The 14,933-nt window shown below is 33.7% G+C and overlaps 1 protein-coding gene across 1 annotated transcript; it reads right to left on the bottom strand.

Annotated features, from left to right (window-relative positions):
- Positions 1–5,053: 5,053 nt before the first annotated feature.
- LOC128546008 (uncharacterized) lies at positions 5,054–14,646 on the bottom strand. The gene is made up of 4 exons (XM_053541104.1): positions 14,488–14,646; positions 11,792–11,885; positions 10,436–10,590; positions 5,054–9,881 (listed from the first exon to the last, which is right to left on the bottom strand). Exons 1-4 carry the CDS (start codon positions 14,546–14,548, stop codon positions 9,697–9,699), a joined length of 495 nt encoding a protein of 164 aa, XP_053397079.1. The 5' UTR covers positions 14,549–14,646; the 3' UTR covers positions 5,054–9,696.
- Between the last annotated feature and the right edge of the window lie 287 nt (positions 14,647–14,933).

The following is a 14,933-nucleotide window of genomic DNA, read 5'->3' as shown; positions in this document are numbered from 1 at the left end:
TTAGCCCTCTGGACAGTACCTCTTCTAGTATGCCAATATCGCCTTAAGTAAACCAGCCCTTTTTGGTGCATATGTTGGACTCTACTGTTTAACTTATGTAGAAAGGTCATTTTGTAAGTAGAGAAAGTTTGGTGAAAACGTGTAAACACGTATGACCTAGCAATCGAGCTGTAGTAACGGATTTACTTTTTTGTTGGATTCAACAACTTACGATAACGTAAATACTGTGGAAACAGCGGACTTGACATTTTTAGGCAGTTGTAAACAACATAACACTTTTTCAAAATCTTAGGTTTTTGTATTTTGGTGCAGAAATAAACGCCCCATTGGTGCAAAATGTAACGCCTCCAGGGGTGCTTAAACCGGGGGATACGGAATGTCAATAAGGTAGAATGGTCTTGTCCTTCTGTCATATCCTGGGGTTCCATACACTGTTGACCAATATTTAAAACAGACATTGCAACCAAAATTTTACAAAATGATCATTATATATTTATATAGATGTGCCCTAAAAGGAACTTTTGCTATCCTTTAACTTGTTACTGCTTAAATACTTCATAGTCATCAGCACTTTCAGTTTATCTTTATCTTTATTGTTACAAACTACATTTTATATCATTGCATATTTCCATTTTTTGTTTTCATCAGCTATTCTGACCTGTTGTAAAATAATTTTGAGCGTTTTTAGTTTATTAACACAGAGGTTACATAAATATTGTAAGGTCATAGCTGATTTGTATGATAAATGTTGAATGGTTTATCAGAAAAAAGCTGACAAATCAAAATGCACTTTACATACTTTATGGTTTCATGCATTTTGGGAGTTTACCATAGTAGAATATTAGAGCCATTTTGCAACTCTGTAAGTAACTTTTGGGCATACAACATTTAAAACTCTCTTAGGGTGTAGTAATTAATAATTAATTAATTAATTTTGTATTTATTTTTGGCTATTTATTTAACCGAACAGTTTTACAAAATTAATTTTAACTTTTCTCTAAATAAGTAAATAATATCTTTTAATTAAGTAACTGTTTTAACAGCAATTACTTTTTTAAATACTTAAGTAGTTATTGGTAATAAATTTACATTGCTATTATTTTTCGGCACTGAGTCATACGAATACAGAGTCATAAAATACATTTAGATACACATTAATGTTAACATTCATTTGGAGTATTATTTATTTTTTGGCAGAACTTGAACTTGAACTTCAGTCTTTTTATTAATTAAGCTGATTTGTCATCTTTATCACTATTTTTGGCATTTTTCTGATTTGTATATTAAAATCATTTTGTAAAATATATGCATATGCTTAGAAAGTAAATTAAAAATTTGGTTGGTTTTCAAAATTATTCAGTATTTGTGTTTGGTTTTCCCTTTCTAAGTAATTGGTGGTGTCATCCTGACGTTTCAGTAATTCTGACGTAATAATTTACAACTAGTAAACTGCTAGGCCACAGCTTCCAAACAAACTATTAAACGAACATATAGAACAAGGAAATTCATTGATGCAATCATGAAAGACGCCGCCAAGTGTTGTGTCTGAAGTACATTTACTGAAATATGAGAAATTACCTAATCATTACTGTATTAGACTGACTGGTTACAAATTAACAACATTAGCAACACAATATATGTTATAAACTGTTAGAAACAGTCAAGAATAAACATGATAAAGAAGTATTACCAAGCAATACAAATCCTCTACCTGCAATGACCTTGACATTGCGAGTAGGTGATCCCTTTACATACAAAATTAAATTAATTATTTCACCAACTAAGGTCAGCACCTGTGGAAAGTTCTGTTTTGTTTGTTTGTTTTGGGTTTAACGTCGTTTTTCAACAGTTCTTATTTGTAGGTGCATGTGTATGAAGTTTCACATAAATGCAGTTTGCTTGGAAATGAGGAAATGCTGAAAGTAAATTATTTCAGAGTTATGGTTTTATTACCATAATGTAATGAGTGTAATCTATTCACTGATAAAGTTTCACGTGATCTGGTAATGTCATTTCCTACAATTTCATTGGATATTTAGAAAACACTCTCTTTCGGAAAACTTTACTTAGAGTAACCTCCCTTATCAATAAATCGAATCAACATTTTGACGAATGTTTAAATAAAAAAATGTTTTCTGCTCTACAAATAAGGAGAGGAATGACAAATAACATTGTTTTATATCACATAATAATTTGCATTACATACATTTTTGATGTTTTCTTTTTGCCATTTTTTGTTTATTCACTAAAATCTATTGTGCAATATCGTGAGTCCACACTATTCGCTGTGTTCTGTTTACCGTTTCGAAACTATTCATAACAATTTTTACATGGTCCAAAATAAAAGTATATCCCATATAATCGACGCTACCTCCTGGCGGCGTCGAATAAACAGTTAGCCTAGATATTTCCATCCGCAAAACAATGGTGTAATGCGATTGAAGAATGCGTGAATACAGATTAAATCAAAGCCCTGAAAGGACTGATAGCCAGTGCTTATTTAGTGATATTTCAACCAATACACCTGAAGAATCAACATTCATTGTGCATACACCAGTCATGATTTGAACAATGTTGGTAGAGGTCCACTAAACAATGTTACATGCCAACTATCTAAGCTCTGTGCATCGTGGTTCAGGACAAGAAGATTTTACAAGCTAAGTTTGCCATTTCAAACCTAACCCTAACCCTAACCCTAAACTTTTACCCTAAAGCGAAGTGATTCCGAATATTTCGAATGCGACCATAAAGTTCATAATTATTCTAGAATCCGTTGCTGCTTGTTTTTGTTGTTTAAAACAGTAGTCCTCAGTTGCTCACACACTCGCACAATACTAAGATTATAACAAAATATAAATAAAAATGGGACTATTTTGTACACGTCCAGAATATTTGTGTGATGTGGTCACATAGAAATAGAAGAAAAACTCAAACGACGCGATATTGAAACTTGGTAATTGATTTAGAGCTATAGTCAATTGCTAAAGCACTGGCTAAAAAAAGACAGCAATTTTTATTTCCCATAACAAGGTAAATGCAGGGTAGGATTATTATTTGTGTCATTGATTGATCTCTAGTAAACTTGTAAACTAGTACTATATCTATCAAATGACATTATCATTAGGCGCCCTCCTTCATCAAAAACTGAACTTCCTTTATTTTTTGCCAACAAATCAGACTTTTTCGTTCTTCCTTTCCATTCATCAATAGGTCCACATTTTGAACATTACTAACACTTACTTACAAATAATTAGGCATCTCCACCAAGGCAGCCAGTCAAAATCAATCAATTTACCTGGTGGAAATAACCCATATAATTTCGGACACATCAAAGCAATATAACTCCCATTAACGCTCCCTATCACATTATAATTATGGAGATTCAGGAAATCAAATGCTAAGCTGATGGTACTAAAGTTATAGCATGGCTGTTGTTTTCATAATGGTTATTGTCAACGCATGTCAAATATTTACTTTTATTCTGGAAATTCATCAAGTAAAGGTTTTATATTTGAACTTTTAAATCCATTTTCGGCATCTGGTAAAAGGAAGTAGGATGACTTTTATGAAAAAAAAATGCAAATTCACTAACGGTTTCTCTAACTGCAATAGGCTTTGAAAGCGAACAGCATGGATCCTGACCAGAGTGTGCGGATTCGCGGGCTGGTCTGGATCCATGCTGGTCGCAAATAAACTATGTTGGTTTTCTCATGGCACGGCTCAAATAAGTACGATAAGGTAAACGATAAAAATTGTACATTTATTGTTATTACAAATGTATTCTATTAATCGTAATTGAAAAAAGAAATGACTGTGGCTACGTAAAATGACAAAGATTATTCATCTAAAGAAAAATACTGTAGTTCAACTGTATTCTCTTTTCGTAATTCCATTATGTAGATCAATGAGACGTTTTGCCTTTGTGTGATAAGATCATTTGATTTTAATGGATTTCTTTGTCATGTGACAAAGGAAACCGGTAGTCATCGCTTCATAGTTTATAGAAAATGTATAGTGAGAATTATAACCTGAAATTGATTTCCAAGAACTGTGTACCTTTTTGTTTGTTTTGTTCTTGTCAAAATGTATTATCAATTATTTACCAATTCATACAATCATAAACTGCTGTAGCGTAGTGTTTTAGGGAAGTTGTGTTATTGATACGTGGATAATACCTACTGGATCTTTGCACTTGATTTCAACACTCGTAAAGGCGTCTGTGGCACCGTTAAATGTCGCACATAAAATTTGTCTTGCTTAGCGATTCTTTTCTTGTTTTTAAGGTAAAGGGTGTGTAAACATTTTAGCGTTTATAGAACCATATTGAAATTAAAGAAATTAATAACAAGAGTTGTCAGCAGACATCGAAACTCGCTGCAACAATTGAACAGCTTAAAAAGAGCACATTCTGAAAAGGGGAGTTATTTTCCGTGCATGTGTACATGCGTGCGTGCGTGCGTCTGTGTGTTTGGGGCGGGCGTTGTTGCGGGGATAAGAACTACACAATCTAAAAGGGGGAGGAGGTATTTGTTCGTGTGTGTGGGGGGTGAGGAGGGGTGGGGGGGGGTGAGGAGGGGGGGGGGGGGGGCGGCGGGGATAAGAAGTGCACATTCTGAAAGGAGGTTAGTTGCCGTATGTGGAAGGACTGGGGATGGCAGGGGCATGTGTGTCTGTGGGTGTATGTGTGACAGGACAGTACTACGACACGCTATCAAGAAACACAAGAAATTAAAACAAATTTGAGGGATTAAGATGAGGCTAGGGTAGGGATTGGGGGCTAGTGATGTGGGTGCGGCTATATTTCAGTGGTGTGGGTAAAGTGAGGTGTTTAGGATGGGGTGATTTGGTGAGTACTATGGGCTGAGGCAAATAACGGGATACTAAGACAATATCTAGAAAATAAGATACTCAAGGTTAAAAAATGTTTATGAGTGGGTTGGGGTGTGAGGGCAGTCAGATGGTGGACATAAAGATATATTAACAGCAGTTCTGTGCTCCTTCTACTTCACAGCAAGGAATATCAAACTATATTCAAGAAAGACAATAGACAGTAGAAGATTTTAATTTTATTTGTGTAAGAAATGCTAAGTACAAAAAGAGGTATTTTCAGTTGTTGTTACAGTAGGAAAGAATTGTGTGAAGTATTTTTTAGTGGCTCGTCCAATATGGTTTTCTCAGCTGGGTACTTGTCCAAATATATCTCCGTATTGTACAGAACAATGTTGAATAACCTAATAATATCTGATGACTTTCGTCAAGGCGAGCTTAAATGCTCATTTTATAGATCAATAATGTACAAGATTGGATCACAGCCATATTTATCATTTTTCTTGCAAAGCTGGAAAAAATGTGATTTTGATAGAAACAACATGAGTAGGCCATTTGAAAAGCTTGTATCATTAATATATTGTAATGTATTTGCAAACTAACTAATTCGTGTTACATAACATGCTATAGGACTCTACTACAAATGTATTTACTAATGATTTAAGATAAATTATAATGATTATGATCAATAAATAAAGTAACGTTCACACTTTTCCAATAGTTGGTCGATTCCCAATCTAGTGCTTCTAAATAGTTTAGTAAATTGATTTCAGTATTCTAAAAGCAAAGACATTTATGAATTTACAACATGTCAAAATGTTCTTATTTCTTATACAGTACAAATGATACAAATTTTACCTTATATAAAAGTCACCTTTTTAGCCTTTAAATTCTTGTGCTCTACATGCACCACTGAAGTTAACAACATAATCATTTGAGTTCAGAAAACCTTTGCCTAGACCCATCAAAGATCAAGGTCAACTTTAAATATGTAAATGTTCAATTATCCTTAATAATAAATCTGTCACAGTTGTCGGACGAAGTGAATCATATAAATTTCATTTAAATCTCTATAAACTGAAACTTGTTCTTTTTTTAGTTAAAATGCAATACGTGTCCTTTTAAATAGGTGTATTCAAACTTTAATGTAATTTTTATATTAAGAAGGTTACCAACAACTTCCAAATTGAAATGTTATGGAACAGTACTGGCAAAGCTTTGAACATTGTGAGTTTCAATGGATTAACCATATTTACGCCCGGCAACACCAAGGTCTGTGTGCATAGGTCAAGCTCGTCCCTTTCCTGCTGAGAATGCAATATCATACTATTATAACCACACTGGCAGAAATCAAGTTTATAAACACTGTAAAGAAGGCTAAATTGACCATTAGCAGTATCTGGTCACAAACGGGGATCGAACATTCGTACCTCTGTTCACGGCCACAGGAAATACCTTGCTATTTAGGATATGGTTGTTTAGGTATGTCCCTTACCTACAGAAGAATGCATTATGATTTAAGCAAACTGGCATCATCATAGAGGCGGACATTTAGGCCAAAAGCTGTGTAAAGAAGGCTAAATTGGCCATTTATTTTCTCTCCAGGCACACACGGGGATCAAGCTTTTGTTCCCCTGTTCATCGCCACAGGGCACATCCCGCTTTTAATGGTAGTAGGTATGTCTCTTACTCATACGATCAAAAGTATGCTATTATTATCATACAGGCAGCAATAAAGGTTATTAACACTGTAAAGACGGCTAAATTGACCATTTTCACTCTAAGGGCTCACCATGCCGCCAGTGGTTACTTCAAAATATAACAAACATCATCCATAGTAGTCAAACATACATACAAGGCACTATGGTTACATATACAGTTATATCCGTAAACTACTCCAGTTAAGGGAACTGCCTAATTCTCTGATGTAGTATGTTTTATAGTACAGATTTAGGACCTTTAAAGACATTTTATAGTGGACAAATCTGGATACTACCTTTCCAGATAGAGCGTTTCTGTGTGTCATTGCCGATAGAGGTAGCGTCCCTAAAGCGGACAATACGATAGAAAATCTGGGCTATTTATAAGAAAAGGCCACAAACCCTCAAAACCAAAAGGTGCACCTCCAGTTGATGTCAAATAGGTACCCAGTGGCGGTCACGATTTATCCATATAACGTCACAAATTATCTCCATCTTTAACTCGATTAACTTTGGAACAATTTCGTATGATTCAGTAACGGAAGTAAGCAGAACCCAGATAATGGTGAATCTTAATATAGATCTAATTTAGAAGTTTTTAATGATCATGAAATAACAAAAGGATTACATGTTCGTTTAGATATAAATTACTAGAAAGGAATTAGTGACAGAGACCAAAAATGCCCAAATGTATCGGGTATAGAAGTGGTTTCCACAGGAAGTAAAAGTGATTTAGTATTTGGACGAAATGAACTTCGCTACACTTTTCAACGTTATCTGGATACATCACTTCCGGATTATCAAATGTGATTAACTACCTTTTTATACTTTAAATCAATAACAGGAGTTTATTATTATAACAGTCAATATCTAGGGAGAAATACCTCTCTCATATTACATATCAAAACATTGTAAACACTAGAGGACGGATTGTCTTGAAATGTATTGACTCTGTCAGGTCCGAGATCAGTAATGTCCCTTTTCTGTTGGGAATGTTAAACTAGTAAATGTCTTTTTCGTTTTTTCAGCGGGCACATCGTCTGATTGCGTTTACACTAATCGTCTGCGTTCAATTAAAGCGCGCAGAGAAGCGTGGTAATTTCAGTTGTTCTAGGCTTAACTAAACTAAGGAACCAGCGTGGGAGCCATCTGGTCTAGTAATGGCTGCCAGGTACTTGAACACTAATTTTTCACTTGGCATGGCAACAGAGGTCTAAATTGAAGCTAGTTTGTGTTTAAATTTTATTGTGGGTGTATTTTTGACATTTTGGTAGAAAAAATGGGAGAGCAGGTTGTATTTGGTGAAGTGGAGCTCAATTTTAGTATGAGTAGTACTTCCAGGTCAGAGCAGTGTGATTTTGATGTCAGTTAACTGTTTACAGTAAGCAAATGTGACCAGAGAAATCTCTCTTAGAAGATACATGACCCCTTCTTTTCTCTTCATTTTATATCAGTTTTATCATAACTTTTTAAAATGAGGTATTGATTTGTTCTCTGCAGTGGGTCTAGCTATGTTTGGTAGCTCTTTAAAAAAGGTCAGTTTTATATAGAATATATAGGGAAAACTATTTACGTAATTGTGACCTATAAGAAAATGTGGGCAAAAATTGAGATTTGTCCAGATATTGATATAAATGAACTAGTTTGGTCAGATTTTGGTAAAAAATGAGCATTTCATTGAAATTTTGCTGCAAAAATTGATAAAAACCCAAAAAATCACATTTTCACTGTTTTGGGTGTATTTTGTTTAAAAAAGTGCACATTTACACTCTACATTTTGCCCATCTATACCTTTCAGAGGGACATTTGGTATATTTTAAAGTGTTAGTGTGTTATTTGCTTACAAATTATAGTGACAATTTATGAAATAGGGCAAAAACTAGCTCTGGCTAGAAGAACTGGTTAAAGATTATGTCGCAACATCAATTTTGAAGGAAAATTGGCACAGGGACCGCGTTACTGAAAATGCCATAAAACCCGGAAAACTGATTTAATCAAGCTGAAACTTGGTATTTTCATGCAGATATGTTACTGGTACTATACAAATGAAATTGAGACTATTACAGAAAAACAGTTTTTCTTATAGGCCTAACTAAACTAAAGGAACCAGCGTGGGAGCCATCTGGTCTAGTCGCGTAATGGCTGCCAGGTATTTGAACACTAATTTTTCACTTGGTATGGCAACAGAGGTCTAAATTGCAGCTAGTTTGTGTTTAAATTTCATTGTGCATATATTTTTGACATTTTGGAAGGAAAAATGGGAGAGCAGGTTGTATTTGGTGAAGTGGAGCTCAATTTTAGTATGAGTAGTACTTCCAGGACAGAGCAGTGTGATTTTGGTGTCAGTTTACAGTAAGCAAATGTGACCAGAGAAATCTCTCTTAGAAGATACATGACCCCTACTTTTCTCTTCATTTTATATCAGTTTTATCATAACTCTTTAAAACGAGGTAATGATTTGTTCTCTGAAATGGGTTCAGCTATATTTGGTAGCTCTTTAAAAAAGGTCAGTTTTATATAGAATATATAGGGAAAACTATTTACCTAATTGTGACCTTCTATGTGCTGCCATTTGGGAACTATTTTCTTTCGGCGGAGTGTGAAATATATGGTGGTTATCAAAAAATCAATTAAGCCGAAATTCATATATGTATTATTGTGGTTCCAGAATTGAGACGTATTATATATATTTTAAATAAGTTGTCTAAATTTTGGCTTCCATTTTTAAAATAGAAGGATCTATTATTCTTTTTATACTTGTAATACCGGGTGGTTTAAAGAGCAAAAATAAATATTTAGGTAGCTATACACCATCTATATGTCTAACATGTGTCTATTTTCATTTGTCCATTTTGAGATACATGTATTATGTTTGGGCACACTTCATTTTTGAAGTGTCCAAATTCTGACGAAGAATTCCTGAAAGTTTCACCATTTGCTCTATTCTCCTAATTTCAGCCCCACCAGTAATAACGAAACATTAAAGACAAATTTGATATCAAAAACGTAAATAATGCAATTTAAATAGTATCACAGTTCGCTCGTGAGCAATTCCTAGCATTCAGTGGATATGCTAGATTGTCTATACTGTAGCCGCTTTAAATCACAGTCTTGGTGCTGGAAACCAAATTACTGTTACCCGTACGACTGTTTCCCCGCGACGAATATGCTATTTTTTCTCCGTAGGAGGATAATATACTTGTGGTGGAGGAAATGCTGGGTTATTAGATTCCGCTTTATTATCGCTTTCTGGCTGCTGGAAACCGTACTGTTGTTGACCGTAAGATGGCATTCCATAAACTGGTAGATCATAATTAGGTTGTCTTAACTGTCCTGCTGCGACGACAGCGACTCCTGAAGTAATAAAAGATAAATTGATTCGTGTTACTAAAATGAATCGCCAGATTTGGAAAACAATTTAATTAAATATTTATTTATTTATTTTATTTTGTTTGGTTTAACGTCGCACCGACACAATTATAGGTCATATGGCGAATTTCCAGCTTTTGATGGTGGAGGAAGACCCTAGGTGCCCCTCCGTGCATTATTTCATCACGAGCGGGCACCTGGGTAGAACTACCGACCTTCCGTAAGCCTGCTGGATGGCTTCCTCGCATGAAGAATTCAACGCCCCGAGTGAGGCTCGAACCCACATCGATGAGGGGCAAGTGATTAAATATTGATATACCAGGTTGCAAATGTAATGCTAAAATATTTAAACTGTAATCAATTTGAATTTGTCAATTTAGTCATGTTAACTAGATATGTTTGTTATACAAGTTAAGCATATTCCATAACGATTACAGAGAATGACCACTATGAGCATGAAAAAATAAAAACATTCATGGTATGCTCCAGTCGAGAAGCATGCACGTTGTCAGCTTAACAAAAAGTGTTACTTTACTTACCAGGCTGCTGTACTGGTTCCACGATTTGTTGCTGTTGTTGCTTTTTCTTTACACAAACACGTGACACACAAAGGCAGCAGATTACGAAAAAGAAAACTCCACCCACTATACCCGCAATTGCCCCAGCTGACAAGCTTGTTCCTGGATTGCCTTTACTACAAGAAAGATTATCTTGAATAGTTCACAAAATATCTCATGCTGGACACGATTGATTCTGCCTTTGCGACCAGTGTAGATCTTGATCAGGAGTCTGATCAAGATCTGCACTATTCGCTATTCGGTCAGTATCTTTTTGTAAGCACCCCTTTTAACAGTCAATGGTACTGTGCAAATTGAAAGATGGACAAGTTCATTATAGAAATTTAGCAGGGTGAAGCATTTCCTTAATTCAGCTGAGTATACTTTCTTTGGAGGCAATTTAGTGAAAGCAATATTAATACTTTATCACAGAAATGTATATAGCTTAAAATATATAGTTAATCAAGTCTAAACCTTGAAATTGTCATGTCGTTAATGTGTTTTACTTCAAGGCATGTGGAAAGCGTAAAATGTAACGTAGGGTATCAATAGGCATGCATTTATATCTTTAATTACCTTGCAAGATCTATTAAGTAGTATTCTATTTTTACATGCAGTAAAACAAACTTGAAATTTATATTTCAACTGTGCTTTAAAATAATAAACATATCATCTTGTTTTATGCATGGCAAATATGTTATATTAAACAAGTGACCGAGTATTGCAGTGGCAATACAATTTACTTCACCTTCAGTAGTGACCTTGATCTTTGACCGACAACCATTGCTCATGTGCGCGTAAAATAGTCTAATCATGAGGAACATTCCTGTGAAGTACTAAAATTCATTCTATGCAATTAAAAGTGATGGAACACTTTTCAAATTTTTACTTGACCTTGAACAGTGACCTTGACCTTTAAGCGACAAGCATAGATCACGCATTGACACATTGTCTCATCATAGGGAACGTTTGTGTGTAGCATTAAGATAATCCATCAATGCATATGAAAGTTAAGGAAGAGAATTTGTTTTACTTGACCTTCAATAATGACCTTGACGTTTGACCTACAAGCATAAGTCATAGACATGCATAATCTACATATTGCCCCCACAAATCAAGTTTTTTTCCTTCTTGACCCAAAAATATTTGACACAAAAGTGGCAGATGTTTCTAAACTAAATAGTTTGAAATACTTGGAAGAATTGCAGTATGTTGATAGACAGAATTAACAACTAACTTAACTTCCATTTCCCTTGTTACTTAAACAATATAAAATAGATTAAGAATATCCCTATTAACGGACCATTTGTTAATGCCTTGATGTATGATAATACTTACCAGCACTTAGTGTCATTTTCACAGCAGTAGTACCCGTCTTCGCAGTAATACTCATAGTTTGTGGTAGAGTAGCACACTTCATACCCAAGTATATCTGAAAAGCATTCGAATAATATTGTAAACTAACGCTGTTATGTAGAGATCAGCCCATAATTATACGCATTATTTTCAAATAAATTGAAAATGATATCTTTCATGGGCCCATGAATCAATATTTGAAAAAGAATAAGCCAAATAATATTTATGATAAAATATTTGCAGATGTATCAGCATTTGTAAACATGTTTATCCTGAAATTGGTACAATTGGTTATTCTTTTGGAACATGACAATCTACCCGGAAGATGTGTAAGAACTGTATTAAGTACGTGCGTAATAGAACGACACTCCTTTATCTTGTATTCAAATTTGAATACTGCAGTATATACCTGGCATTTGTTTACCCATACAATAGGCTTGTTTACTAAGTGTATAAAATTGAAGGCTAAGTTGTTTATATACTTTTTGCTTAACAAAAAATGACATATGAAATTTTAAATAAAATATGACGTTATTGAGTGGATTATTGGAATTTAATATCTAAAACATTTAAAATATATTCAAAGTGATAATTATTTTACAATAATAAAAATACGCTTGAGCACGGAAGAATGTCATCTTTAAAAATCGGTTATTCTTAACAAGAATGGTTCATGAAAACAACGATGTAAATAGGCTGGACAAGTACAAAAACATACGCATTTTCTTTTAAAAAAAAAGTCAATGTATAACCCTTATAAAACTATTATTTTTTTACAAAGTAAACATTCTAACGTAATGTTGATTGATTTATTTCAACATATAATGTATCAATATAACATGGCAAATTATTATATACATACAATAAACAATAAACAAATCTGTATGAATATAAATTGAAATGTGTCAGGTTACAAAACATTAAGGATAACACAAAAAAAAGGAGTAAAGATAAGCTCAATACTCTTGTTTCCATTCTGGTCCTTAATATATAATATTGTATGACATAGGAAGAAAACAGAAATTGGTGTTACATTACGTAACAGGTGAGCTAAAAAGGAAATGAAAAACAGAAAAAATGTCACATTTTTTTTTATTACGTAAATATTGAACTTCAAGTAGCACATGTGCACTTTTTATAAGTTAATCAATAAATTACTATCCGTGACAGATAAAATCTGAAGCAAGAAATAATCTCAAACTACATTTGAAAGATAAATTAATATCACATTTGAATGAAAGACATTAAAAATTACAATATTACATTTGAATAAAAGACATTAAAAATTACAGTATCATGTTGTCACAGTAAAACTTTGAATAAAATTTTCGTTGTACAATATTAGTCTATATATATCATTCTAGTAAAATAACAACTTCGACAAGTAGAATCTTCATACTTTGCACTAAAGTCACAGAAAATAATATCTATTTACAATGAAAGGATTTCTGTCTTTAAAACCCACTAATATCTTTGAATAGACGTCAGCCCTTATGACTTGAATAAAACTGTTCAAGTGTCATAAAGTCTTTGTTTAAAACGCGGCTGCACGGTATTTTTTTTTTTTTTTTTTTTTTTTTGTTATGAACATAAAATATATAACTTTCGTTTTAGATCCTATTTTCTATATATCCTTTCCATAAGTTGTCATAGCTTTGAAAATTTCATTAATATAGTTCAAAGTATTACTGAATTCATCGTTTTGAGTACATCCCTTTATGGCTCTGAATGTATAACGTAATCCTGCTTTCGGAAATATTATTATTCGGACGTAAATATGTAGATTGTTTCTGTATATTTCAACTTTAAAAAATTGATAATCCGTGCGTTTGCGTGTGGAAAGAACGTTCGTAAAATGTAAATAAACCAGTCATGATCAATATGGGCAGTAAAAAAGTAAAACAAAATATGTCCTATCCTAATCTTGTTCCGCTTTTAGTACAAAACAGCAATCAATATGAAAATAAAAACCCAAACAAAATCCATGTCGTTTGATAAGCGTGGGTGTGGTTATATTAATTCTCAATATTTATCTCAATTTCATCCAAACAATCGGGACTGCGATAAAATTTGCCAAACTGAAATAGCACTAATGTCGCAAATACATTATAGTGTCTGGATGTTGCTGAAGTAGGGTCAGATTTTACAAGCTTCAATTTACTTAATTGAATTTTTGCGAACGAATCAGATAAATCAAATAGTTTTACCTGACGTTAAGATTAACAAGCCCTAATTTGTTTGTTTGTTTGCTTTCGGGTTAGCGCCACTTCTCAACAGTATTTCAGTTATGTAACGACGGGCAGTTACCTTCATTCTGTACCAGTACATTGTGTATTAATCTGTTATCCATAAGTAACTACCAACTTCTCCACATGAATCAGAGGTGGAGTACGAACTATTTCAGACACAGTGTGTTTTATAGGGCGTTGCGAAGAACATACGCCTCGCCCGGCGATTGAACTCAGACACCGCGACACTCTCCCTACTGAGCTTAGCGGGCGGACAAAAGAAATGTCGCCCTTAAATTGTTGCGAGGCAAACATAATTTTTATTTATATGTTCTAGTACTATATCAAAATATTTTTTAAGTAGAGCAATGAAATAGAAAGATTAGCTTATTATATTAATAAATTAATTAATTAAATTCGTCTTAATTTAGGTAAAAACTATGCACTTACCCGAAATAAGTGATGATATTAGCAGCAAACTTAGATATAGCGTTTGATTTAGAACTTCCATATTTCTGTTGATTCTCGGATTATAATAAACCAACGAGCAATATGTCTTCGTTTATATAGGTTAAAAAATAAGGCACTGCACCTTAAACAGGGTGTGCTGTTTTTTTGCCATGACTGGGCCAATGAAAAACCAGCTTTAATAATTTCAGTGTTCCCGTAAACTTTATCGATCGATGTATTTATTATACTTACGTTATTTTTATACATTAAGTAACGCCAAACAAAGATGAATTAATATGTTTTCGCTTGTTTTCTTCCACATGTAAATGACTAATATGTTTATTGGCATTCAAAATGTTGTCAACGTGACTTTTTGACTGAATTTCTACATACTACTTATACTGAACACAGTGTCATGTCGAAATCAATTTGAAGTTAAATTTGAA

Source organism: Mercenaria mercenaria, chromosome 4, assembly GCF_021730395.1.
Source record: "Mercenaria mercenaria strain notata chromosome 4, MADL_Memer_1, whole genome shotgun sequence".
Taxonomy (NCBI): domain Eukaryota; kingdom Metazoa; phylum Mollusca; class Bivalvia; order Venerida; family Veneridae; genus Mercenaria; species Mercenaria mercenaria.
The sequence above is the reverse complement of the archived record's forward strand: the minus strand, read 5'-3'. Positions and strand labels throughout refer to the sequence as shown.

Excerpts from the sequence above, each read along its gene's own strand:
- LOC128546008 (XM_053541104.1), bottom strand. The coding sequence starts at position 14,548 with ATGGAAGTTCTAAATCAAACGCTATATCTAAGTTTGCTGCTAATATCA. Across the intron at positions 10,591-11,791 it reads GAAAATGACACTAAGTGCTG|TAAAGGCAATCCAGGAACAA; the intron begins GTAAGTATTATC and ends TCTTTCTTGTAG. Across the intron at positions 9,882-10,435 it reads GGAACCAGTACAGCAGCCTG|GAGTCGCTGTCGTCGCAGCA; the intron begins GTAAGTAAAGTA and ends TTATTACTTCAG.